The sequence below is a fragment of the Leptodactylus fuscus genome, chromosome 5, assembly GCF_031893055.1.
Source record: "Leptodactylus fuscus isolate aLepFus1 chromosome 5, aLepFus1.hap2, whole genome shotgun sequence".
Classification (NCBI taxonomy): domain Eukaryota; kingdom Metazoa; phylum Chordata; class Amphibia; order Anura; family Leptodactylidae; genus Leptodactylus; species Leptodactylus fuscus.
Window position 1 is genome coordinate 149,089,015 of NC_134269.1, and position 26,531 is coordinate 149,115,545.

At 42.3% G+C, this 26,531-nt stretch overlaps 1 protein-coding gene across 1 annotated transcript in view; it reads right to left on the minus strand.

Moving 5' to 3' along the window:
• The window catches only part of PLXNC1 (plexin C1), an 86,859-nt gene that overhangs the window by 26,377 nt on the left and 33,951 nt on the right, over positions 1 to 26,531 (minus strand). Inside the window, exons 10-20 of the mRNA XM_075274500.1 lie at positions 22,494 to 22,624; positions 22,055 to 22,225; positions 19,652 to 19,736; positions 19,338 to 19,538; positions 18,378 to 18,554; positions 11,977 to 12,079; positions 11,084 to 11,185; positions 4,485 to 4,591; positions 2,946 to 2,993; positions 1,991 to 2,124; positions 530 to 728 (exon numbers count right to left, since the gene is read on the minus strand). Of these exons, the coding sequence (XP_075130601.1) occupies positions 530 to 728; positions 1,991 to 2,124; positions 2,946 to 2,993; positions 4,485 to 4,591; positions 11,084 to 11,185; positions 11,977 to 12,079; positions 18,378 to 18,554; positions 19,338 to 19,538; positions 19,652 to 19,736; positions 22,055 to 22,225; positions 22,494 to 22,624 (1,458 nt within the window). The remainder of the gene's footprint in view (positions 1 to 529; positions 729 to 1,990; positions 2,125 to 2,945; positions 2,994 to 4,484; positions 4,592 to 11,083; positions 11,186 to 11,976; positions 12,080 to 18,377; positions 18,555 to 19,337; positions 19,539 to 19,651; positions 19,737 to 22,054; positions 22,226 to 22,493; positions 22,625 to 26,531) is intronic.

Below are 26,531 nucleotides of genomic sequence, written 5' to 3' on the forward strand. Positions count from 1 at the left end.
AGTGAAAGAGCTGCAGAAAAGAAATGGTGAAAATTGTAACCAAACTGTTTTCCCAAAGTTGCGTTAGGGCTAGTTCACAAGGAGTTTTTTAGCAGCAGATTTTGACACAAAATCCGCTTGCCAAAATGGCTCTCATTGACTTCAATGGGAGCTGCTTGCTTCTTTTTTCCGCTAGTTAGTAGCGGAAAAAAAGAAGCGAGATGACTTATCTTGCCGCGGATTCCGTGGCTGACTCAGCTGTGGCGCGAGACTCCCTCTCGATTAGACCCATTAATTTGGGTCTAATCTGCAGCGGATTGCCGCGATGGGATGGCGGTGAACTACATTGGCATTCAGTCGTGACTAGCCATGCGGTATGTTCACACGCGGAATCCATTTTCCACCATGTGAACATACCCTAAGCATTGCAAACTAAGCCTGGTATGATATAAGGGTACATCTGTGTTTATATCATTTTGGCCAAAACCATTTTTGTTTCATTTACAGAATTAATCTAATATACATTGAAGTACATAAATAAGGTACGTACTCTCAGGAAGCCATACAGGCAGGTAGACATCCAGTTGGTCAGTAACTTTTCAACCACTGTCTCTGTTCGTCTCAGCATCAACTTTGGATGTTTGTTACTTGATTGTTCAATAAGATCTTTGGTCAATCTTTCTAGCAATCCAGTGAGATAGAGGAGATTACTCTGAAAGTTAATGGTCAGGAAGGATGCAAACATGCATCTAATAAAGAAATAGAGAAAAACAAGTTATGTTTTTATCCAATACATACGGTTCCATAGTTCGTACTGTTGAAAAAAAAAGCATTCTATAAAATTAGTACATAAGCATCTATATTCTGTAAAAAAAAACAAAAAACACATCCAACCTTTTTGAACGATCAGCTAGGACTACTGTGACCAGCTTCTGTGTTGGGCTAGATTACTGATTCACATTTTGTATGGTAAAGAATAGAGACGAGCGAGTACTGTTCGGATCAGCCGATCCGAATAGCATGCTCCATAGAAATGAATGGATGCACCTGGTACTTCCGCTTTGACGGCGGCCGGCTGCTTAACCCCCCCGCCTGCCAGCTACGTCCATTCATTTCTATGCGAGCATGCTGTTCGGATCGGCTGATCCGAACAGTAGTCGCTCATCTCTGGTAAAGAAGCCTTGTTGCCCCTGTAGTTGAAGAACATTTTTTTCTCCAAATGGAGGGAGTGCCCCCATGTTTCTCAGGGATTCCATATTGAACAGCTTTTCACCATATTTTTTTTTATGGACCATTTATATATTTATACAGGTTTATCATGTTCCACCTTAGGCTGCATTCACACAGAGTAACGCCAGGCGTCATTTGTGTGTAATTTGTGTGTCTTTTACGGCCGTCATAAAACGTTTACATAGAGTTCTATAGGAAAAGACGTCCGTAATTTACTGCCGTCATTTACGGCCGTCATTGTAATGACGGCCGTAAATGACGGCAGTAAATTACGGACGTCTTTTCCTATAGAACTCTATGTAAACGTTTTATGACGGCCGTAAAAGACACACAAATTACACACAAATGACGCCTGGCGTTACTCTGTGTGAATGCAGCCTTACTCTAGATTCATGTCTGTCCTTGAGTTTCCATCATTTGGGTCCACTTATGGATCCAAAGATGTAAACCCAATCCACTTAAAAAGTGGTTACCTGTGGAACCCTATAGACTATAATGGGGTCCGACAGGTTTCCCAAAAACTACAGAGAGAAAAGTCCTGCTTCCTGTGAGTTCTCATTTAATATATTACAGTATCCTACTGTCCTTCAAAGTATACATTCAATTTCTTCTACAGGGTCACTTGAAATCCTACATAAACTTTATACAACATTTGTACTAGTTATTTTTTGATCATGAAATATATTTGGCCAAACATGATATTAAACACATTAACAGCACAGTTTTCACACGGAAAGAAAAATATATGTACAGTATACCACATATATGTATTCATTCCTACCTGTCCTTGATGGAGAAATCATTTTGTTTTTCCAATGTGTGGATGAGTAATGCCAGGAAATTTTGATTCTCAAACAGTGTGTTCAAAGTGTTCACTATCTCCTCATCTTGCGAAGTCCTTCTGGTTTGGAATGGCTGTAAGCACCAAGATCTTATATTACCACACTATGGTTTGCCCAAGCAACAGGCATTAAGCATCAAGTTACTCTGATTTCTGTCTTTTGGATAGTGCAACAAGAGAGTTAGCCTTCATTTAGTATCATATGTTAAGATGAGAACATAAGAATGTACCCTAGAGATATGGTAGTAATGATGGTTGTCTACATGTAAGGTAATGATGGGCTCCCCGTGTACTCCCGGCTGTGGTTAAGCTTTGTTATTAGTTGTATTATTAATAAACACCCCCTTTTCCCTAGAGCTTTGAAGTTACCTATGTGGAAGACACCTGGGGACACTGCAAATCTGGCTACTTTGCTTCCCCTGGCAATTCTAGTCACATGACCAACTCCACTCTACACAGTGGTCCTGAGCCAGGGGAATCAGTGACAACAATGAGAGCTGGAGCAGCAGCAGGGAAGAAAAGGAACAAGTGTCCTGGTATCAGCAGCTGCACAGGTAACTTTGCTTCAGGGGACTAGGATATTAGTAATAAAGCACAGATATTTACTAGATAGAAAAGGAATGAGAAATACATAGGAAGTACTTATACTTCTATCCTTTGCTCAATCCATTCCTGGGTTCGGCTCAAAAAGCCAAAGCTAAATGTGCAAAAAAATCCCTAAGTTTATGTAACCCAGCCTTATGTGTTTTTCTGGAAAATTTTAAATTAATCTAACCCTTCCCTTCCAATTTTCACATTTAGAACTAATGATAACAATCAAAGGGCAATATGTGAGCTTACAATTACCCAAAAATGTTTAAGTTAAATAGTTGAATTGAAAGTTAAATTTACTTACTGATGGAATATTTTGACATAGTTTTTCACATAGTTTGTTTTTATCAGACTAGGAAAAAAAAACATTAAAAGCAATGCAATTAAAGTTATATAGTCAAAATATGAGTTATTATATCCGTGTACTATTCACATTATCATGATTTTTTTTGACGAATTAAAAAAAAAACAAAAACAAAAAAAAACAAAAACTATAATATCTTTATAATTCGATTCCAATATAGAGCTTCCCAGGGTTTGACTATGACCAAACTGCTTTTCTCATTCTCTGCACAGAACTAGTCAGACCCCAGTTTTGAGACAGACTGGTTGCGCTGCTTAGCATCTTAATAATGTTACCAAGCAGCACCCTTCAGTTATCTGTACCTCTAACCTGACATAACCAAATATAATCTGCTCACTACCTACAGCCACCACTAAGGAATTTGAGCAGATTATTGCCTACTGCCTACTACATTACAGATTAATGTCATACATTGAACTCCTTGATGCTGTGTACACTGTATATAAGCACACATGGAGAACACAAGCCTTGCTTTTCTCTCCATTAAAGGGATTCTATCATTAGAATACCTTTTTCTAGCTAAATACACGTAAGAATAGCCTTAAGAAAGGCTATTCGTCCCCTACCTTTATTATTCTAATCTGTGGTGCTATTTCTGAGAAAGATCTTCTTTCTTTCTGCACATGTCCGTCAGCCATTTTCCTATGGCCTCTCCCATTTGGTCACAGAAAAATGACCGACAGATATGCACAGTCAGCACTTTTAAATAAAGAAGCGTTGGGAGCGCGAGAGAAAAGCGGTCTCAAGAAGAAGACAGAGATGTCACTGGAGAGCCTTCAGACCGTACAGGGGATGCCCCAGTGCAGTCTGAAAACTCATTTACATATGGAAGAAAGAAGATATTTCTAAGGAACCACAGCGCAGATCAGAATAATAAATGTAAGTGAAGAATAGCCTTTCTTAAGGCTATTCCTATGTGAACTTAGTTAAAAAAGGGATTCTAATGAATTGTTTTTAATAAGTTTTATATTGTATTTGAGCTAAATATATAGTTAGGTTTATGTTATGACTTGACTAAGTTTAATTTTAGATTTATAGAAAGACACAGTTTGGAATCATGTGAGTTAAAAGCGAAACCCTTAAAATATCCTAGTATACATACTGCTCTCTTTTTTACTTCTGATATACAGTATATATATATATATATATATATATATATATATATATAGATATATATATCACAGATATATACATATATATATTTGTCTGGTCGCAATTTGAGTTTTCATATTCAATATCCATAGGATACATCATCAGTATATGATCCATGGGGGTCCAACACCCAGACCCTGCACAGATCAGCTGTTGCAGTAACCTCTGGGTGCCTTAAAGGTTGCGTATGGATGGGCCGTGCTCCTGTGACTAGGTCATCAGTATGAAAACTCAATTTGGGACCAGAAAACCCCTTTGAGATTTCACTGGGGCCAGCAGATATCTTACATTTGAGATATTAGTGATCTGTTAACATGTAAAACTTACATCCGGAAAGAAAGTATTTAAAGCAAAATGTTTGTAATCAAAGAATGGAATGGTCCCGAGCTCCTCCATGGTCACAACTTCTTTATCTGTCTGGAGTTCTGCAAAACCTGCACAAAAAATAATCCATTTTATTCAGACTTCTTGACACACCTGCCATCACCTTTAACCTCTTTTTTCCTCAATCTCATGGCCTATGCCACTCTCGATAAACTTTATTACTTGTGTGTTGTACTACAAATGTATTTGTTTTAGGAGCGTAATATGCAGAGTCAGGGTCAGAGTCAGAGTCAAGTTCACAATGGGTTTTTTGGTCAGGATTTTGAGGCTATATCTGCCTCAAAATCCTGACCAAAAAGACAGCTCCCATTGAAATCAATGGGAGCCACACAGGAGAAGAAGCGAGGTGCTCATTCTTCAGGCTTGTGATTCAGCCTGAAGACACTCCCTCCTCCCCACTAGGCCCATTCATTGGGCTTAGTCCGAAGCGGAGTGCGCGACTGGATGCTGGTGCAGTGCATCGGCATTCAGTTGTGGCTACCCGTTTTTTGGTCTGAAATCTGAGGCGGCCTCTACCTAAGGTTCTGGACCAAAAAACTCCATGTGAACTTACCCTTACAAAGGGTTCTGATTATTGGTGCAAGACTGGTAGGGGCGTAACCTGAATTACTGAACTGATGGGTGTGTCATTGTCTACTAGTTCCATGATCACATCTCAGTATACAAAGACTGCAGGCAGAAGAAGCTATAGAAGTTGAAGTTCGATTGCAGCACTGCCATGGATATCATCTTTGTTTGATGGTTTTACTGATACTGGCAACCTTAAATTTGCAGTAATTTAAGGCTCCATAATTTAGTTTTTAAAGCTACAGTTTGATAAAGTGCTCTTCTGTCCCATCAAGCTTTGACTTTTGGCCACATCTACTTCTGTTTGCAGATGTATTGCTGGTCTTTGCATACCAAGATGTATTCACAAAACCAGTAGAACTTGAAACACCCATCAACTCAACAACTCATTTCATAAAAGTTCCTACCAGGCTTACATCAACTTTCAGTTCCCTTGGAACTATCTTGTCAGGTCTGACATATCACACCCCAAAAACACATTTTTGAGCAACACGAGACATACATTTTATCAACAGCAATATTACGTGTCTTAGAAACATGAGGCAAATGGCAGAAAGAGTTAAACTTGACTATGTGAAAATAGGAGTATTCGCACTATATTGTCACACTTCTGTATGTCAGTTGACCAAGCAAAGAGTCAGATAGTCTATCTGTGGCTTGCTGGTGCTAAAAACGGGTTGACGGAAATAATTTATAGCATGCAGAATATACGCAGCTGAAAGAAGGTGAGGTGTAAAGAGGAAGGCTGAATGCTGTATGCTTAGAGTCAAAAAGTCTGTCTGTGCAATCCCTTCTGGTTTCTTCTAAATATTTCTCTTTCAGTCATAATGACCCCGTCAGGAATTTCTAGGCTGCATACAGCCAGGGAGCTGAGGTCCCCACTAGTAATGCTGGCTGGTGTTGAAAGGCACCATGGATACATAGCTCCCAACCATCCCACATTTAGCAGGAAAGTCACGCTTTTATACTCCTGTCTCACAGTCCCTCGCAGCTACCTACATGTCCCGCTATGTACCTTTAGTGTTTTACTTAAACTTTCCTCTGATCACCCCCGCTCTTATAACAGTGATAAAAATCGGTGGGCGATCGGGGGAAAGCTTGTACTATTGTAACCTGAAGGACCTGTGTGACATCAAATGTCATGTGACTAGGAAGATGTGTCAGTGTGCCGGCTGGAAGATGGATAGATGTGCCGTCTAAAGGTACTGAGAGGGGAGGGGAATGTGAGATGCAGGATGGAGAGAGTGTGTCTGTGTGTGTTTCTGTGTGTGTCTGTGTTTGTGTCTCTTTATGTGTGTCTCTCAGTAACCTAAGGGCAGAGATGGAAGGGGAACATTATACTGGGGGCAGAGATGGAGGGGGGGACATGAAACTAGGGCCACAGATGGAAGGGGAACATGAAACTGGGGGCAGATGGAGGGGGTGTGTGAAACTGTTGGCAGATGGAGGGGTGACATAAAATGGGGCAGATGAAGGGGGATATGAAACTGGGGGAGATGAAACTGGGGGTAGATGAAGGGGGGCACTTAAACTGGGGGACATTAAACTGGGGACAACTGGAGGGGGCATTAAACCATGGGAGTAGCTGTAGGGGGACCTGTCTGCCTCTAGTTGCCCCCAGTTTAATGTCACTGTCCAGCTACACCTACTGTTTAATGTCTGCTTCTAGCTGCCTCAGTTTAATGATCCCCTCTAGTTGCCCCCAGTTTAATGTACCACTTCAGCTGTCATTAATTTATTGCCCCCCTCCAACTAATTTAATGTCCCCCTCCAGCTGCTCCAGTTTCATGTCCCCTCTAGTTTCCCCTAGTTTCAACTTGGGCACCAGGAGAGGGACTTAATACTGTGGAGCAGTTGGAAGGGAACATTACAATGTGGGGACATATAATGTACAGGTGACTGTAGGAGGATTATACTGTGTGGGGGCACATGAAAAATGAATGAGAATGCGCTGCACATTTTGTTCCTCTTTCTGTTCTTCAAAAGTTGGGAGGTATGATGGTTATTAGAGATGAGCGAACACTAAAATGTTCGAGGTTCGAAATTCGATTCGAACAGCCGCTCACTGTTCGAGTGTTCGAATGGGTTTCGAACCCCATTATAGTCTATGGGGAACATAAACTCATTAAGGGGGAAACCCAAATTCGTGTCTGGAGGGTCACCAAGTCCACTATGACACCCCAGGAAATGATACCAACACCCTGGAATGACACTGGGACAGCAGGGGAAGCATGTCTGGGGGCATAAAAGTCACTTTATTTCATGGAAATCCCTGTCAGTTTGCGATTTTCGCAAGCTAACTTTTCCCCATAGAAATGCATTGGCCAGTGCTGATTGGCCAGAGTACGGAACTCGACCAATCAGCGCTGGCTCTGCTGGAGGAGGCGGAGTCTAAGATCGCTCCACACCAGTCTCCATTCAGGTCCGACCTTAGACTCCGCCTCCTTCGGCAGAGCCAGTGCTGATTGGCCGAAGGCTGGCCAATGCATTCCTATGCGAATGCAGAGACTTAGCAGTGCTGAGTCAGTTTTGCTCAACTACACATCTGATGCACACTCGGCACTGCTACATCAGATGTAGCAATCTGATGTAGCAGAGCCGAGGGTGCACTAGAACCCCTGTGCAAACTCAGTTCACGCTAATAGAATGCATTGGCCAGCGCTGATTGGCTAATGCATTCTATTAGCCCGATGAAGTAGAGCTGAATGTGTGTGCTAAGCACACACATTCAGCACTGCTTCATCACGCCAATACAATGCATTAGCCAGTGCTGATTGGCCAGAGTACGGAATTCGGCCAATCAGCGCTGGCTCTGCTGGAGGAGGCGGAGTCTAAGGTCGGACCTGAATGGAGACTGGTGTGGAGCGATCTTAGACTCCGCCTCCTCCAGCAGAGCCAGCGCTGATTGGCCGAATTCCGTACTCTGGCCAATCAGCGCTGGCCAATGCATTCTATTAGCCCGATGAAGTAGAGCTGAATGTGTGTGCTAAGCACACACATTCAGCACTGCTTCATCACGCCAATACAATGCATTAGCCAGTGCTGATTGGCCAGAGTATGGAATTCGGCCAATCAGCGCTGGCTCTGCTGGAGGAGGCGGAGTCTAAGGTCGGACCTGAATGGAGACTGGTGTGGAGCGATCTTAGACTCCGCCTCCTCCAGCAGAGCCAGCGCTGATTGGCCGAATTCCGTACTCTGGCCAATCAGCGCTGGCCAATGCATTCTATTAGCCCGATGAAGTAGAGCTGAATGTGTGTGCTAAGCACACACATTCAGCACTGCTTCATCACGCCAATACAATGCATTAGCCAGTGCTGATTGGCCAGAGTATGGAATTCGGCCAATCAGCGCTGGCTCTGCTGGAGGAGGCGGAGTCTAAGGTCGGACCTGAATGGAGACTGGTGTGGAGCGATCTTAGACTCCGCCTCCTCCAGCAGAGCCAGCGCTGATTGGCCGAATTCCGTACTCTGGCCAATCAGCGCTGGCCAATGCATTCTATTAGCCCGATGAAGTAGAGCTGAATGTGTGTGCTAAGCACACACATTCAGCACTGCTTCATCACGCCAATACAATGCATTAGCCAGTGCTGATTGGCCAGAGTATGGAATTCGGCCAATCAGCGCTGGCTCTGCTGGAGGAGGCGGAGTCTAAGGTCGGACCTGAATGGAGACTGGTGTGGAGCGATCTTAGACTCCGCCTCCTCCAGCAGAGCCAGCGCTGATTGGCCGAATTCCGTACTCTGGCCAATCAGCGCTGGCCAATGCATTCTATTAGCCCGATGAAGTAGAGCTGAATGTGTGTGCTTAGCACACACATTCAGCTCTACTTCATCGGGCTAATAGAATGCATTGGCCAATCAGCGCTGGCCAATGCATTCTATTAGCTTGATGAAGCAGAGTGTGCACAAGGGTTCAAGCGCACCCTCGGCTCTGATGTAGCAGAGCCAAGGGTGCACAAGGGTTCAAGTGCACCCTCGGCTCTCCTACATCAGAGCCGAGGGTGCGCTTGAACCCTTGTGCAGCCTCGGCCCTGCTACATCAGAGCCGAGGGTGCGCTTGAACCCTTGTGCACACTCTGCTTCATCAAGCTAATAGAATGCATTGGCCAGCACTGATTGGCCAGAGTACGGAATTCGGCCAATCAGCGCTGGCCAATGCATCCCTATGGGAAAAAGTTTATCTCACAAAAATCACAATTACACACCCGATAGCGCCCCATACAGTTATTTTTAATAACATTCCCCCCTAAATAAAGGTTATCCCTAGCTATCCCTGCCTGTACAGCTATCCCTGTCTCATAGTCACAAAGTTCACATTCTCATATGACCCGGATTTGAAATCCACTATTCGTCTAAAATGGAGGTCACCTGATTTCGGCAGCCAATGACTTTTTCCAATTTTTTTCAATGCCCCCGGTGTCGTAGTTCCTGTCCCACCTCCCCTGTGCTGTTATTGGTGCAAAAAAGGCGCCAGGGAAGGTGGGAGGGGAATCGAATTTTGGCGCACTTTACCACGCGGTGTTCGATTCGATTCGAACATGGCGAACACCCTGATATCCGATCGAACATGTGTTCGATAGAACACTGTTCGCTCATCTCTAATGGTTATCATGCACAAAACATTGCTGAAAGCAGGCGAGGTGTAAAGAGGCAGCTCTCTGCTGTATGCTCAGGCCTAATAGTTTTACTATTAGGAGAAGAAAATGGGCGATTTGTTTTGTGGTGATTAACGTTTTAGTCCCCTACATGGTTAGTAGTTAGTGGATCTGTCTAGTTAATATGTGTCCCATATATAAGTCAGTACATTATAGCTAAAATGTGCCAATTGATTACTAGTAGCAGTTAAAGAATACATTGATCCCATAGCAGAGGGGCTAACCCTGCCTACAATGCCACATGGAATAGTCACTGACAGTTGTACATGGTAGCTTGTCAATCACCATCACAAGGGATAGGGGGAAGTGGGTTTAGTGCACTTCTTATAAATACAACTGGACTGACGCTAGGTTCACGATAGCGCCCGGAGTCCGTTCTGAGCTTTCAGACCAGGTCCGGCTTTGTGCGCCGGTGAGCGTTTTATGCTCTCCGCCGCAAAACCGTTTTTTTTTTTAAAATCGGACACTGATATACTCTTTCAGCATTGCTATTAGCAAAACGGCACACAAAGTTGTGTTATTATGCTACTAGCAGTAGTAGTAGAAGATGAATACAAGAGAAATCTAACTATAGCAAAGAGGAAGATACTCTGTTAAAAATGTAACACATATATACAAATAATGTATACAAATAGTGTCCATTTTATTCAGGTATTCTTAAAGGGATCCTATCACTAAAATTTTTTTTTTTTTCTTTCTGAGTAACACGTAGGAATAGCCTTAAGAAAGTCTATTCTTTTCCTACCTTTAGATGTTTTCTCCATGCCGCCATTCGGTAGAAATCCTGGTTTTCTTCTGTATGCAAATGAGTTCTCTCGCAGCACTGGGGGCGGTCCCCAGTACTCAAACAGCACTGAGACGTCCCCAATTCTGCGAGAGAACTCTCCAGCGACGCCTCTATCTTCTTCTGGAACGGCCTCTCCCCGCATCTTCTTCCGGTGCTGGGGTCAAACTTCTATGCATGCACAGTTGGCTCTGCAGTCGAGCCTCCGGCAGAGCCGACTACACATGTGCGCAGTCATTTTTTTGTGGCTGCTTATACGCATGCTCGCGTTAAAAAAACCTGCATCCGTTGGAGAGGGATTAATGATATCACTTTTCCTTAAAATAGCAGTCAGGGTCAAAACAAGTGTAGATGACCACCTAGAGCGCCACCTCGCAACAGGTACCTGGGGGGTGCAACTTTGTTTAACTGGTGTATGAGGAAGCCCAAAGTCCTCTCTTACCTTCATATTTTACTTCCATGAAGAGTTGGATAAAAACTATTTTAAATGAATAATATATAAATCAGGCAAAAAAAGGTTTCTTCCAAGTAGACTCACCTTCACGAATCTCTTTCCGTATTTCACACTCCATTACTTCCAGCTCTGTGGCCAGTTTCTGGCTCAGCATTTTGGATTTGTGTTTTGTAATTAAAAAGGCAGCTAAATGAATGACATATAACGTATATTATTAGGTGGAGCATAGAAAACATGTAGATTTCTAAGATCCTGAAGTGATTTCTCCCTTAACCCCTTAAGGACGCAGAGTAGTTTGAATGCTAATGCTCAATGATTTTCTTTCAGATTTTCCTTCCATGCCTTCTGAAATTCATAACTTTTTCATTTTTCTGTTGACATAGCTGTATGAAGGCTTATTTTTTATACTTTTGTACTTTATTTGGCACTATTTTGGGATACATATAACATTTTGATTTAGGAGTCCATGTTAAAAAAAAAAAAAAAAAACAACATACAATTTTATCATTATTTTTTGCATTTTGTCATGGCAACTTTGTCTGGTGGGTGATTATGAGTATGGTGATACCATAATTAGACTGGTTTTACTCAGTTTTACCAAATTACTAATAGAACACTATTTTTCAAAAATGAATGAGTATGGGCGGGTTCAGGGGTGAACCTTCCCCTTTCGCCGCCCAAGGCGAACTACAGAAAGCCGCCCCCCCCCTTTGCCGGGAGGAGGGGCGTGGCCAAGCGGAGGGGGCATGGCCGAGCAGAGGGGACAGGGCTTAGCGCCGTTCGCCGGCAGAGATTCAGGCCCGGAGACTGCCTGCTCTCTGCCTGAGCGTGAGGGGAGGCTGCTGGAGCAGCGCTGCTCCAGTGGCCTCCCCAAACCACCGCTCGGTGCTAAGCCAGTCCAGGACAGCTTGTCCACTGTCAATGTGAGCAAACAAGAAAAATGTTAAATATAAAGAAAAATTCAGCTACATACTCACCAATAACTACAATTATAAGAAGAGGAACAAGCAGGAGGATAAAAAAATATGGGGCAATCCTTGAATTTTGTTGTAATTCCACTGTCAAATTGCCTAATGTAACCTTAAAAAAGATGAAATTATGAAATTAGTTAATGAGTTAAACAGGCACAGTGTATATTTCTTAAACTATATTTAAAGAGTAGGTGTGATAAAATGGCAAATAAGAAAAAAAGTTCATTTTTTTTTACTGAAAAACCTTTTGTGTAGTATTTCAGCTTAATATTAATCAGTCAATGGGCAGGCTTCTTAGTTTTGTAGAACTTTTTAGTGTAGCTTACTGGCATTGATTAATAATTAGAGATGAGCGAGTAGTACTCGATCGAGTAGGTATTCGATCGAATACTATGGTATTCGAAATACTCGTACTCGATCGAGTACCACTCGCTATTCGAATGGAAAAGTTCGATGCAGAACCAGCATTGATTGGCCGAATGCTATATAATCGGCCAATCAACGCTGGTTCTTCTCCTACCTTTAGAAGTCTTCTCCGTGCAGCTTCCGGCTCTGAATTCACTCTGCCAGGCATCGGGCCTGGGCAGAGCCGACTGCGCATGTCCGCTTGTAGTACAGGCATGCGCAGTCGGCTCTGCCCAGGCCCGATGCCTGGCAGAGTGAATTCAGAGCTGGAAGATGCCACGGGGACGCTGCAAGGAGAAGACTTCTCGGAGGATCCAGCCCAACCCTCACTCGTGGACTTGGTAAGTATAATTTGATCGAATGTTGCCTACCCCTGAAACGAGCATTTTCCCCCCATAGACTATAATAGGGTTCAATATTCGATTCGAGTAGTCGAATATTGAGGGGCTACTCGAAACGAATATCGAACCTCGAACATTTTACTGTTCGCTCATCTCTATTAATAATTATTGTTGTTATGATAAAATGGTCACAGAAGTATTTCCATAAAATCTCATGTGAAGACGTTCCTTTTGAAAAGATGATGACCAAGACACAGAGGGAGGGGAACAGAATGGGAGAGGAGAGAGAAGAATGTGGGGGCTATTTTAATGAAACTGGATGACAGTTACAGTTGGAGTTAAAGTGCTAAAGAGGTTGTTTTTGGGGTTTTTTACAGAAAAAAAAATCTAAATTTCCTGCCCTTTTTCAGAAAGTGAGTGAGCAACACAGTCTTTGTTAAAATTAATTACTTACTGATCCTGATCACATGCTTTTCATTGTGCCTTGTGACTTCTGTTGTAAGCCACACTCACCATGAACGTAATGACATTACTGATGAAACTAGCATTTGACTAAACTTTACTGACTACCAGAACAGCCAGGATGAGATGGGGGCTCTTCCTGATCACCGGACAAGCCAGCACTTGGTTCACACAGTTGATCACAGCAGTAATTAAGAGGTAGCAGCAGCTGCAGCGTGTGAGGTAGACAAAAATTTTTATTTGTTTTATTTTTAACTATTCTAGCCTCTCCACTGTCTCCATTGTTCTTCTTTGAGTGGTCAGAAGGTTTTAAGAAGACTGAAGGGGTGGCAGCATGGTAAATGCATAGGGAGAGTGAAGGGGACGAGCAGCATGGGTACAGGATGTGAATGCTTTATTATTAGCAGTATGCAGAGAAAACCACATGCATTTTTGAAGAATGTATGCTGTTTTCCTAAAAAGCATGTGGAGGTTTCAACGATGCATGCATTTAAAAAAAAAAAATGCATTTGGTTTTCTGATAAAAACATATTTGGTTTTTGATCAAAACACAGCCTTACTGGAAAGCGTTATATCATGGGACCAGATCGTATGATTGTACTTTACAGACACTCTCTGTCAATATAAAGATAATATGCTATATATATATATATATATATATATATATATATATATAGAGAGAGAGAGAGAGAGAGAGAGAGAGAGAGAGAGAGAGAGAGAGAGAGAGAGAGAGATCATATGCATACGTGTGTGTGTGTGTGTGTGTGTGTATGTAGATAGATAGATAGACACAGTACAGACCAAAAGTTTGGACACACCTTCTCATTCAAAGAGTTTTCTGTATTTTCATGACTATGAAAATTGTAGATTCACACTGAAGGCATCAAAACTATGAATTAACACATGTGGAATTATATACTTGACAAAAAAGTGTGAAACAACTGAAAATCTGTCTTATATTCTAGGTTTTTCAAAGTAGCCACCTTTTGCTTTGATTACTGCTTTGCACACTCTTGGCATTCTCTTGATGAGCTTCAAGAGGTAGTCACTGGAAATGGTCTTCCAACAGTCTTGTCTTTGTGCGTCGCATAAAGACACGGTGGTTGGAATCAAAGATCTCAAATTTGGACTCATCAGACCAAAGCACAGATTTCCACTGCTCTAATGTCCATTCCTTGTGTTCTTTAGCCCAAACAAGTCTCTTCTGCTTGTTGCCTGTCATAGCAGTGGTTTTCTAGCAGCTATTTTACCATGAAGGCCTGCTGCACAAAGTCTCCTCTTAACAGTTGTTGTATAGATGTTTCTGCTGCTAGAACTCTGTGTGGCATTGACCTGATCTCTAATCTGAGCTGCTGTTAGGGTGCATTCACACTAAGTATACGCTGAGCTATACGTTCAGAATCAGCGCGTACAAAGCAGATTCCATTCATATCAATGGGAGCCGGCATACGTGCACTCCCTATGTAAATGAATGGGCTGTTTTTTTCCCTATTGGGTTCAATGTGATACGCGCGTATCATATTGAAAGCAATAGCGAAAAAAGCCTCCCATTGATTTCATTGGGTAGCACGTGTATGCCAGCCAGGGCCGGCGTCAGCGCACGGCATAGTCGGGCAAGTGCCGGGGCCCACAGAGCCTCTGGGGGCCCCCCGGCACTTGCCTGTCACAATTTCAGCTCATCGGCGTCCGTCCGCCGATGAGCTGAAATACATACGCGATGCAGGAGCTGTGAGATCAGCTCCTGCTTTAAAGCTCCGGCCCCGGCTTGCGTGTGTAGGCGCGATGACGTCATCGCATCACGCCTACACACGCAAGCCGGTCCGGAGCTAAGCAGGAGCTGATCTCACAGCTCCTGCATCGCGTATGTGATTGGAGGGAGAGCGGAGAGAGGAGCGTCGGGGGAACGAGGGAAGGTGAGTGATGTAAGTGTTTGTTTTGTATTACATATTAAGGTGAAACATAATGAAGGGGGCCCATGAAACTGGGGGGCAAATGAAGGGGAGGGGGGGGGAGGGGGGGGGAACGGCATGACACTGGAGAAGATGAAGGGGGTGGGGAGAGAACGGCATGAAACTGGGGACAGAGATGGAGGGGGCCCAAAGAAACTGGGGGGCAAATGAAGGGGAGGGGGGAACAGCATGACACTGGGGCAGATGGAGGGGGGGAGAACAGCATGACACTGGGGAAGGGGGTGGGGAGAGAACGGCATGAAACTGGGGACAGAGATGGAGGGGGTCCAATGAAACTGAAGGGGCAAATGAAGGGGAGGGGGGGAACGGCATGACACTGGGGCAGAGACGGGGGACATGAAACCGTGGGCAGATGAAGGGGGAGAACGTGATGAAACTGGGGACAGAGATGGAGGGGAGACATGAAACTGGGGGCAGAGGAAGGGTGTATATGAAACTGGGGGAGAGATGGAGGGGGGCATATAATTTACGGGTGACTGTAGGAGGATTATAGTGTGTGGGAGCACATAATAAATGAATGAGAATGGGTGGAATCAACATAAAAGAGGGCGGAGCTAAATTTGCCGCGGCGCGCAGAGCGCGCCGCACATTTTGCCCCTCTTTCTACTCTTTAAAAGATTGGGAGGTATGGCGTTGGTGACGCCACACTCCTGCATGACGTCACTCGCTTCATCTGCAACGCACAGTGTCTCGACTCCCCCACCTCCTTTACAAGAGGGCCCACTGAGGCTCTGTCGCCCAAGGGCCCATAAAAACCTGGAGCCGGCCCTGATGCCAGCACCCATTCAAATCAATGGGAGTTGCTTCTTACGTGCTCATTCTGAACGAATTTTACGTTCAGAATGAGCGGAGCGTAACATCGAGGTGCAGTGGGTGGATACTGGAAGGAGCTGCCTGTAGAAACACTGACACTTCCATAATCAGGAAGTAAAAAACGGGAAGTGTTGCATATCATGAAAATATGAGAAATGGTACAAATGAGCCTCCCTATAGTCTAATTTTTTAGTCCCAGAAACCCCTTTTACAGTGCTGTAACTAACTTACTTTCAACTAGAACTGTATATACAAGTGTACATTTTAAACAGAATCTAATATTACAGCTATACACCTCACCCCTTCCTTTTTAATGGCAACTTGTGCTACATGAAAATATCAATTTAGAGCCTGATGTTTACACTTCCAAAATCCTGTGTCTTGTGTATCCTCAATGCATTTCTCTCACAGTACAGACAGAGTTGATCAAGGTAATTGTGCCAACTGTAGGAGACCATGCTTATAAGAAATATCTGTCGGAAAGGAATTGTATTACAGAAAACTAGAATAATTATATATATAATAATAATAATAATTATTATTATTATTATTATTATTATTATTATTATTATTATTATATATATATAGATATATATATATATATATATATATATATATACAGTGCCTACAAGTAGTATTCAACCCCTTGCAGATTTAGCAGGTTTACACATTCTGAATTAACTTGGCATTGTGACATTTGGACTGTAGATCAGCCTGGAAGTGTGAAATGCACTGCAGCAAAAAAGAATGTTATTTCTTTGTTTAATTTTTTTAAAAATTGTGAAAAGTTTATTCCGAGGGTCATTTATTATTCAACCCCTCAAACCACCAGAATTCTGTTTGGTTCCCCTAAAGTACTAAGAAGTAGTTCAGGCACAAAGAACAATGAGCTTCACATGTTTGGATTAATTATCTCTTTTTCCAGCCTTTTCTGACTATTTAAGACCCTCCCCAAACTTGTGAACAGCACTCATACATGGTCAACGTGGGAAAGACAAAGGAGCATTCCAAGGCCATCAGAGACAAGATCGTGGAGGGTCACAAGGCTGTCAAGGGGTACAAAACCCTTTCCAAGGAGTTGGGCCTACCTGTCTCCACTGTTGGGAGCATCATCCGGAAGTGGAAGGCTTATGAAACTACTGTTAGCCTTCCAAGGCCTGGACAGCCTTTGAAAGTTTCCTCCCGTGCCGAGGCCAGGCTTGTCCGAAGAGTCAAGGCTAACCCAAGGACAACAAGGAAGGAGCTCCGGGAAGATCTCATGGCAGTGGGGACATTGGTTTCAGTCAATACCATAAGTAACGTACTCCACCGCAATGGTCTCCGTTCCAGACGAGCCCGTAAGGTACCTTTACTTTCAAGGCGTCATGTCAAGGCTCGTCTACAGTTTGCTCATGATCACTTGGAGGACTCTGAGACAGACTGGTTCAAGGTTCTCTGGTCTGATGAGACCAAGATCGAGATCTTTGGTGCCAACCACACACGTGATGTTTGGAGACTGGATGGCACTGCATACGACCCCAAGAATACCATCCCTACAGTCAAGCATGGTGGTGGCAGCATCATGCTGTGGGGCTGCTTCTCAGCCAAGGGGCCTGGCCATCTGGTCCGCATCCATGGGAAGATGGATAGCACGGCCTACCTGGAGATTTTGGCCAAGAACCTCCGCTCCTCCATCAAGGATCTTAAGATGGGTCATCATTTCATCTTCCAACAAGACAATGACCCAAAGCACACAGCCAAGAAAACCAAGGCCTGGTTCAAGAGGGAAAAAATCAAGGTGTTGCAGTGGCCTAGTCAGTCTCCTGACCTTAACCCAATTGAAAACTTGTGGAAGGAGCTCAAGATTAAAGTCCACATGAGACACCCAAAGAACCTAGATAACTTGGAGAAGATCTGCATGGAGGAGTGGGCCAAGATAACTCCAGAGACCTGTGCCGGCCTGATCAGGTCTTATAAAAGACGATTATTAGCTGTAATTGCAAACAAGGGTTATTCCACAAAATATTAAACCTAGGGGTTGAATAATAATTGACCCACACTTTTATGTTTAAAATTTATTAAAATTTAACTGAGCAACATAAGTTTTTGGTTTGTAAGATTTATGCATCTGTTAATAAATCCTGCTCTTGTTTGAAGTTTGGAGGCTCTAACTTATTTGCATCTTATCAAACCTGCTAAATCTGCAGGGGATTGAATACTACGTGTAGGCACTGTATATATATATATATATATATATATATATATATATATATATACACATATATGTGTTTTAGCACATGTTGTCAGTGACTTGGTTCTATATAACAACTTGGTTGCTATAAAGAACTCTATTATATTTGCACTAATTTTATTGCATCACCCCCAAGACAGTAATTATATTATCACTACTGTAACAATTATTGTGTTATATACTTACCTTGATATGCATGTGCTTGCCCTTAATTTCCTCTGTAGAAACCTTCCTTGCTTTACAATCTATAAAATTCTTGCTGAGTGTTGTTGTATTCCATACTTTACATTGTAGTTCCTTTCCCTCGTAATGTATTTTGACATCAAATTCATTTGCCTGAATTTCCAGCTCATCCCCAGTTTTCTGAGGATTGATAAACCTTGAGTTAATAGCTATCATATACTGAGATTATCATAAAAAGGTAATAAGCTATCAAACAATCAGTTTTAATATGAGGACTAAATGTGCAGAGTAAAATTTATTACCAGCCAATTTGTACTCTACCCACTTGTGAAATGGTGCCCCTTCCCAATCATATTCACATTCTGTATATTCCATTGGGGGAATATTCCTTAACCTGTTACTGCATTTGGATATTGTTTGTCTGCATTGTGCTGGGAACTGATATTTTAGTAGCTAACTAACTTTGTATTAGTATGTGACTATATATCTATGCCAAAAATCAGTATTCAACTCGCATCTTCTTGACATGGGCTGAATTATCCTCCAGACTCAGCTCTACAAACGTATTAGTAAAGTAGAAACATCAAGGCAAACAAGCAAAAAGTCGATATTTTTTGAGAAAAAAAAGTTACTCTTTTTTTTTTTTTGCAGACCTACAGCGAAGTCTGAATAAACGCATTGAAATGATTGGCTATATACAGTATGGCGTCTATGAAAAATGTGGATGCCACATGTATGTGATATGTGGAAATGTGAACATGGACTTAGCACATAGACAACCTAAGGTCCACCCCGATTCATTCAAATTATTTATTTTCTATTGTAGTTTATATTTAACTGGCTGGTGGAACAGCTAGACACAGTTCAGCCAAAGGGAGGCGATTTCCTGACCCCTCTATACAAATACATTATTTTTAGTTTATTAACTGTTATATTTCATTAAAAAAATGTTGTTTCATTTACCTCTATTCCGAGTTTAATCTCGTCCTCATTCTCATTTAATATATGGAAAGTAATAAACTTAGGGTCTGACTTATAAAGCAATCCTCCACAAAGCACAGTACTGTCGTCAATAGATAAATTCACATCGAAAGTTTGAGCAGTTTCTCCTAATTTTGGTGCTAGAAAATCGCAATGTGATGAATCTCCTGAGCACTTAATTGTCTGGAAAAGACAAAAAAAGCAAGGTATTGTATGTAATAGCATATAACTCATCAGTATACAACAAAATCCATAAAAATAAAATGAAATTAAAAAAAGCACACTAAGACCCTTACCTCTTTTACAATCCTGTTCTTTGAAATGGTGAGATTATCGATAATGTCCAGATTTCTACCAGATATTCTAATTGTTCGACCACCACTAAAAAAAAAATATATGTATTTTTTAGAATGGTAGGGAGATGGGATACTTTCATTACTTTTCAATGTTTGTATGGGTGAGGTTAGTCCCAAAAATTATTACATCTACTGGTAAAAACAGTCATCCAAATGTGCACAAAATGAACAGTCATACAGTGTGGTCCACATTTACTGATTGATAGACGGGCAGTCCGAGAATGCTGCAGATTTCTCACAATGGCTGATACAGAATGATAAATATGGTGCATCTCTAGACCATCTAACATAATCATATTTTTTTGACTTACTTGTGTACAGAATTATTTGACAAATTTTTTGGTGCAATATGGCACATTTATATACCCCTTCCCGCAAAGCCCTATCCTTTTCCTAAAAAGCCACACTTATTTGTAGTCAGAAAAATTTGATCTCAAACTAGATGCACCAAAAAGACATAACCACATGAGTCAATAATACAATACTACTAGTACTGCAGCACTGTGGATTGCCTTTGTAATGCTGGGATATGTACGGTAGAGATGCAAGTGTGCAGGTAAGTCTCAATCTGTGTGAAAGGCTAGCTCCACAAAGCATTTAGGAATGTTTTCCATGGAAATTTTAGTAGTGTTTTTTTGGGCGGGCCAGTGTTGATATTTGGTGGGAGTTTACTAAAAATTTTGGCAATGTTTACAATAATAGCAACTTGGTTTCTGTTGTTTTAAATGGGTTTGCCCGTCAATGCAACTTATTCCTTAATCCACTCGGAGCTTGGTGTACATCCTACTGCTGGGACCCCCACTAGGCACAAGTATAGGGTTGCTCTGAACCCTAGTCTGAACGCATTGGTGGTTGGGCATCCATTCATTTCTATGGGATCACTGGTAATAATGTCTGAACTTTAGTTCTTTTCAGTGGTTCCCCCAAAATGAAAGAAGAAGCAGAAGATCTGCCCAACCTCTGCTCCATTTAGAATGGAATGCAAGGCACATGATCTGTGCGAGTCTGTCCACTGGGACCGCTACCCTCCCTTCTACAACTTAGCCTCTATTCTGTGAATAAGTCACATTGGCAGGCAGTCAGATCTCTATAATGGCATTCTGGGGGAGTCTATACCATTTTTTCAAATTCTAGTATGCTGTCGGTATGACCATATGATGTCTTTTTTTCTTCATAGGTTATATATGTAAAACACACTATAAAAAATGATTGTTTGATTATATTATATTACCCATTGTAAGGGAATTGCTAAGACAGCAATTCCCAGAACTGTTAAACCCTGGAGGGAGGGGCACAAGAGACAGTGAGCCCTAAGCTGAAGCCCCCCGCTTTCCCTTCCTATTGCCAGGCCCTATCCTAGGTAATAGGCGACAACCACGAGGACAGTCCCTCCCTGAATATGTGAAACACAAAACGCAGACAAGACGAACAACAACAAGGGAGGTCAGCTAGCCAGGGTTCGGTAACAGGAGAGCGATGCAGTGCCAAATCGGAGTCAAGAGAATAGTCAATGAGGAAAGCCAAAGGTCAAGTATAATAGTATAAGCAAAACAGGGACAGTAAGAGCAGGTATGCACACGGCAATAACAAGCACTGGTGTGAATGGGAACCAAGGCTAAATAGGGAGGAAGAACCCGCCCATGGAGTTCACAGAAAGGCAGCTGTCAATCACAGGGCAAGGCCAGATTAACCACTTAATGGACAGAGGCAACCTTGGCAGAAGACGGGTGTGGTGCAAATCCAATTAAGGACTAGAGCTGTGTTCACACAGTGCAACTAAAAACTTTAAGCAGATTATCAAACTGCACACGCCTCCTGCGCCGCAGCACGTGAGCAGAGGGTGGCGCAGAGGCCCGAACAGGCAGAGATGTTTACACCCATTCTATATTAAAATAGGAGAAAGATTCTTTGGAGGACAATTTTCCTTTAAATGTTTTTAAAATTGTAAAGTCATCCATTTTTATTATGTTTGGCATGTATGATATAAATCACTGCAACTCCGTTAAGATTTATTTCATTTTTTTTAAAATTAGCTTTAGAGTAAACCGCTAAGAGACAAACCAAAGAAAAGAAATATACAGTATATGTGGGTTTATAATAAGATTTCATGATTTTTCGTTTTTGTGTAGATATCAGAATTGATAAAATTGTCCTAGCTACTAAAACAGACAAAATCCTGACATTTTTTTGATCTAAGCAAGATTGACCAACAATGTAACACACATAGGATCTTCACGACGTTCTTTCAATGGCAGATGTAAGTGGAAAGCAAGGATCAGATATATTGAAAACAGTGTCACTCCAGTAAAGATAAACTAGTAATATGTACTTTAGTTATTTTACCTGAGCCACACAATATTCGGAACAATAGCAGAGCATGAAACCGATTCATAGGAAATACTTTTATTGTAACAATTCCCTTCAAAATCAAGACAAAGTCTTTTGACTTCATTTTGACTTTGTGGCAGGGATATCCGTGCATGTGTGTCACTTCTGTTATGAGACACTTTTAATCTAGAAGAAAAATAGGGAAAACAATGATTACATATCAATTAGATTAAGTGTATCTTGGCAAAATGATAGAGATTGTGACATGTATCTGATGCTTCAGACAAGTCCATGTATGCAAGCACTGCCAATCCTCATGGGCAATGCAATTTACAACTTTAGCTGTGCCCAGTCATTGTCCAGTCTAGGTAACATACAGGTCTGATGGTTGCACACTGAGCTAACACCAACTGTTGTGCTGTTTTGTCTAGGTTTCATCCTTAGTCATACTTACACTTGAGGTTTACAGCTGCTGCCACCAAATAAAAATACCCTTGAAAGGCTCTGCAAATTTTTACCAATAATAATGACATTTTTCTTTCCTACAGAGGAAACCCTGTCAACTGACACAGATGTAATAGTGGCCTGGGGAAGAGAGAGAATCATAACGATAGTATGAGTATATTATAATAAGTATATTAATACAGGTAAAAGTAATCGGTCGCTGAGACATCCAGGACAGAAGAATATTTCTGTTCATAATCGCAAACAAATTAGCACTGAAAAATAGGAACAACCTAATAAATATTATGCACATAGTGTGGTCCCGATAGTACGTCCAAAGTTAAGTTGCATGTCTATACCAAAAAGAACATAAAACTAGCAAAAAACGTAGGTATAAAGACACTCAAAAATTTTCATATTACATTTATGACTCTTTGTGGTTTTGGTTTACTATTTACAAATGCATACACATGATGTGGAATATACCTCTGGTTTGTTTGGTTAACAGCACCATATTTATACAGTGTTTCGGAGTCTATTATAATATCTCGCATTCACATTCAGAAGGTATATATTACTATATAATTGCATTGATGACTACCACATTATTGTGATCCATGATATATATATATATATATATATATATATATATATATATATATATATATTTTCTCATAGAGAAATTTGTTTGAGGGACTATTTTGGTGCACGCCGCACTCATGATCTGTATTGTTACTACGTCATTCGCATCTTATAATTATATGTTTTAATCATGCTAATAAAATTTATGTTTTATTTAATGACTGTTTTTTGTTTCATTGATATAAAAAATTTTGGAGTGTCTTTATACCTATGTTTTTTGCTAGTTTTATTTCTGTTCATAGTTTAGTTCTCAAACAGTGGATTAACTAAAGTCTTGTGGACCTCAGTGCAAACTTTTGTCCAGGGTCACCTAACCCCTCCCTACAGCAAATTGTTGATATTATATGCTGCACAGTGGCCCCCACACAGTATTGTATGCTCCCCACAGTGGCCCCCACCAAGTATTATATATTCCCAATAGCCCCCCTGTACTTCAGTGCTATTTTTATACCCTGGGATCTCCTCAATAATTAGAGGCCCAGGGAAGGTGATTAATAAAAAAGGTGAAGGTGAAAAACAACACACACTTCTACTCACAATGCCTCACCTTTCCTGGGCATCCCCGCCCTGTCCTGCTGTCTTTAGCATCTTCAGCCCTCTTCAGACGTCACTGCTGAGGCCTGTGAATGGGCGGTCATGTGAGGTGCACTGACATGATTATGCCACTGCGCCTCATGTGACCGCTGGGGCTTAATCACAGGCCTCGATTAGAAAGGGGCTTGGCGATATGCTATCATGGTGGTCTGTGGCCCCGACCCTCTCCAGCTGGCCGTGGGCCCCATAACCTGCCACTTCTCTCAATGGATTGTCTGCATTGAACCACTGTAAACCCAGATTATCTGTGAAGATTCAGTTTATATTTTGTTTTCAGCCTCCCATGCTCCCATTCATTGACATTAAGAGATATTGAAACATAAACAATAGTTGTATTTTCTTTGTCATAGCTTTTATCTATATAAAACTGAAAAATTCCTTTAGGGCTACATTAAAACCTCCGTCCTTTATTACATTTTGCTGCACAGTTCATTGGGTTTTTGCTATGGTGTTCATCATTCTGACACATAAAATAGGACACAAATTGTGCATGTGATTTTTGACTCTGTTATAATTAGAGATGAGCGAACAGTGTTCTATCGAACTCATGTTCGATCGGATATTAGGCTGTTCGGCATGTTCGAATCGAATCGAACACCGTGTGGTAAAGTGCGCCATTACTCGATTCCCCTCCCACCTTCCCTGGCGCCTTTTTTGCTCCAATAACAGCGCAGGGTAGGTGGGACAGGAACTACGACACCGGTGACGTTGAGAAAAGTAGGCAAAACCCATTGGCTGCCGAAAACATGTGACCTCTAATTTAAAAGAACAGCGCCGCCCAGGTTCGCGTCATTCTGAGCTTGCAATTCACCGAGGACGGAGGTTTCCGTCCAGCTAGCTAGGGCTTAGATTCTGGGTAGGCAGGGACAGGCTAGGATAGGAAGGAGAAGACAACCACAACAGCTCTTGTAAGAGCTAAATTCCAGGGAGAAGCTTGTCAGTGTAACGTGGCACTGACGGGCTCAATCGCCGCAACCCAGCTTTCCCAGGATCCTGAATGGAATACACTGTCAGTGTATTCCCGTATACCCGATATATACCCCGATACCCGTTCCAACGGTGTGCCCCCCCACCTTCACCCCAGAAATACCCTGCAAGTCCCCTAGCAATAGAATTGGGGCTATATACACCCACAATTTTTACTACTGGTATACAGTGCCATTGTCTGACTGGGAATTCAAAGAATATATTGGGAATACAAATACCCTCATTTCTTGCTACTGCCATATAGTGCCAGTGTCTGACTGGTAATTCAAAGAATATATTGGGGTTACGTGCACCCACAATTTTTACTACTGGTATAGAGTGCCATTGTCTGACTGGGAATTCAAAGAATATATTGGGAATACAAATACCCTCATTTCTTGCTACTGCCATATAGTGCCAGTGTCTGACTGGGAATTCAAAGAATATATTGGGGTTACGTGCACCCACAATTTTTACTACTGGTATACAGTGCCATTGTCTGACTGGGAATTCAAAGAATATATTGGGAATACAAATACCCTCATTTCTTGCTACTGCCATATAGTGCCAGTGTCTGACTGGGAATTCAAAGAATATATTGGGGTTACGTGCACCCACAATTTTTACTACTGGTATACAGTGCCATTGTCTGACTGGGAATTCAAAGAATATATTGGGAATACAAATACCCTCATTTCTTGCTACTGCCATATAGTGCCAGTGTCTGACTGGTAATTCAAAGAATATATTGGGGTTACGTGCACCCACAATTTTTACTACTGGTATACAGTGCCATTGTCTGACTGAGAATTCAAAGAATATATTGGGAATACAAATACCCTCATTTCTTGCTACTGCCATATAGTGCCAGTGTCTGACTGGGAATTCAAAGAATATATTGGGGTTACGTGCACCCACAATTTTTACTACTGGTATACAGTGCCATTGTCTGACTGGGAATTCAAAGAATATATTGGGGTTATAAATACCCTCATTTCTTGCTACTGCCATATAGTGCCAGTTTCTGACTGGTAATTCAAAGAATATATTGGGGTTACGTGCACCCACAATTTTTACTACTGGTATACAGTGCCAATTTCTAACTAGGAATTCAAAATGCGCAAGGCTCCCGGAAAGGGACGTGGACGAGGCCGTGGGCGAGGTCGGGGGAATGGTTCTGGGGAGCAAGGTAGCAGTGAAGCCACAGGGCGTCCCGTGCCTACTCCTGTGGGGCAGCAAGCATTGCGCCACTCCACAGTGCCAGGGTTGCTTGCCACATTAACTAAACTGCAGGGTACAAACCTTAGTAGGCCCGAGAACCAGGAACAGGTCTTGCAATGGCTGTCAGAAAACGCTTACAGCACATTGTCCAGCAGCCAGTCAGACTCTGCCTCCTCTCCTCCTATTACCCAACAGTCTTGTCTTCCTTCCTCCCAAAATTCCGAAGCTTTACAGAACAATAACCCAAACTGTCCCTGCTCCCCAGAGCTGTTCTCCGCTCCTTTCATTGTCCCTCAACCTGCCTCTCCACGTCACGATTCCACGAACCTAACAGAGGAGCATCTGTGTCCAGATGCTCAAACACTAGAGTCTCCTCCATCTCCGTTCGATTTGGTGGTGGATGACCAGCAACCCACCCTCATCGACGATGATGTGACGCAGTTGCCGTCAGGGCATCCAGTTGACCGGCGCATTGTGCGGGAGGAGGAGATGAGACAGGAGTTGGAAGAGGAAGTGGTGGATGATGAGGACACTGACCCGACCTGGACAGGGGGGATGTCAAGCGGGGAAAGTAGTGTGGATGTTGAGGCAGGTGCAGCACCAAAAAGGGTAGCTAGAGGCAGAG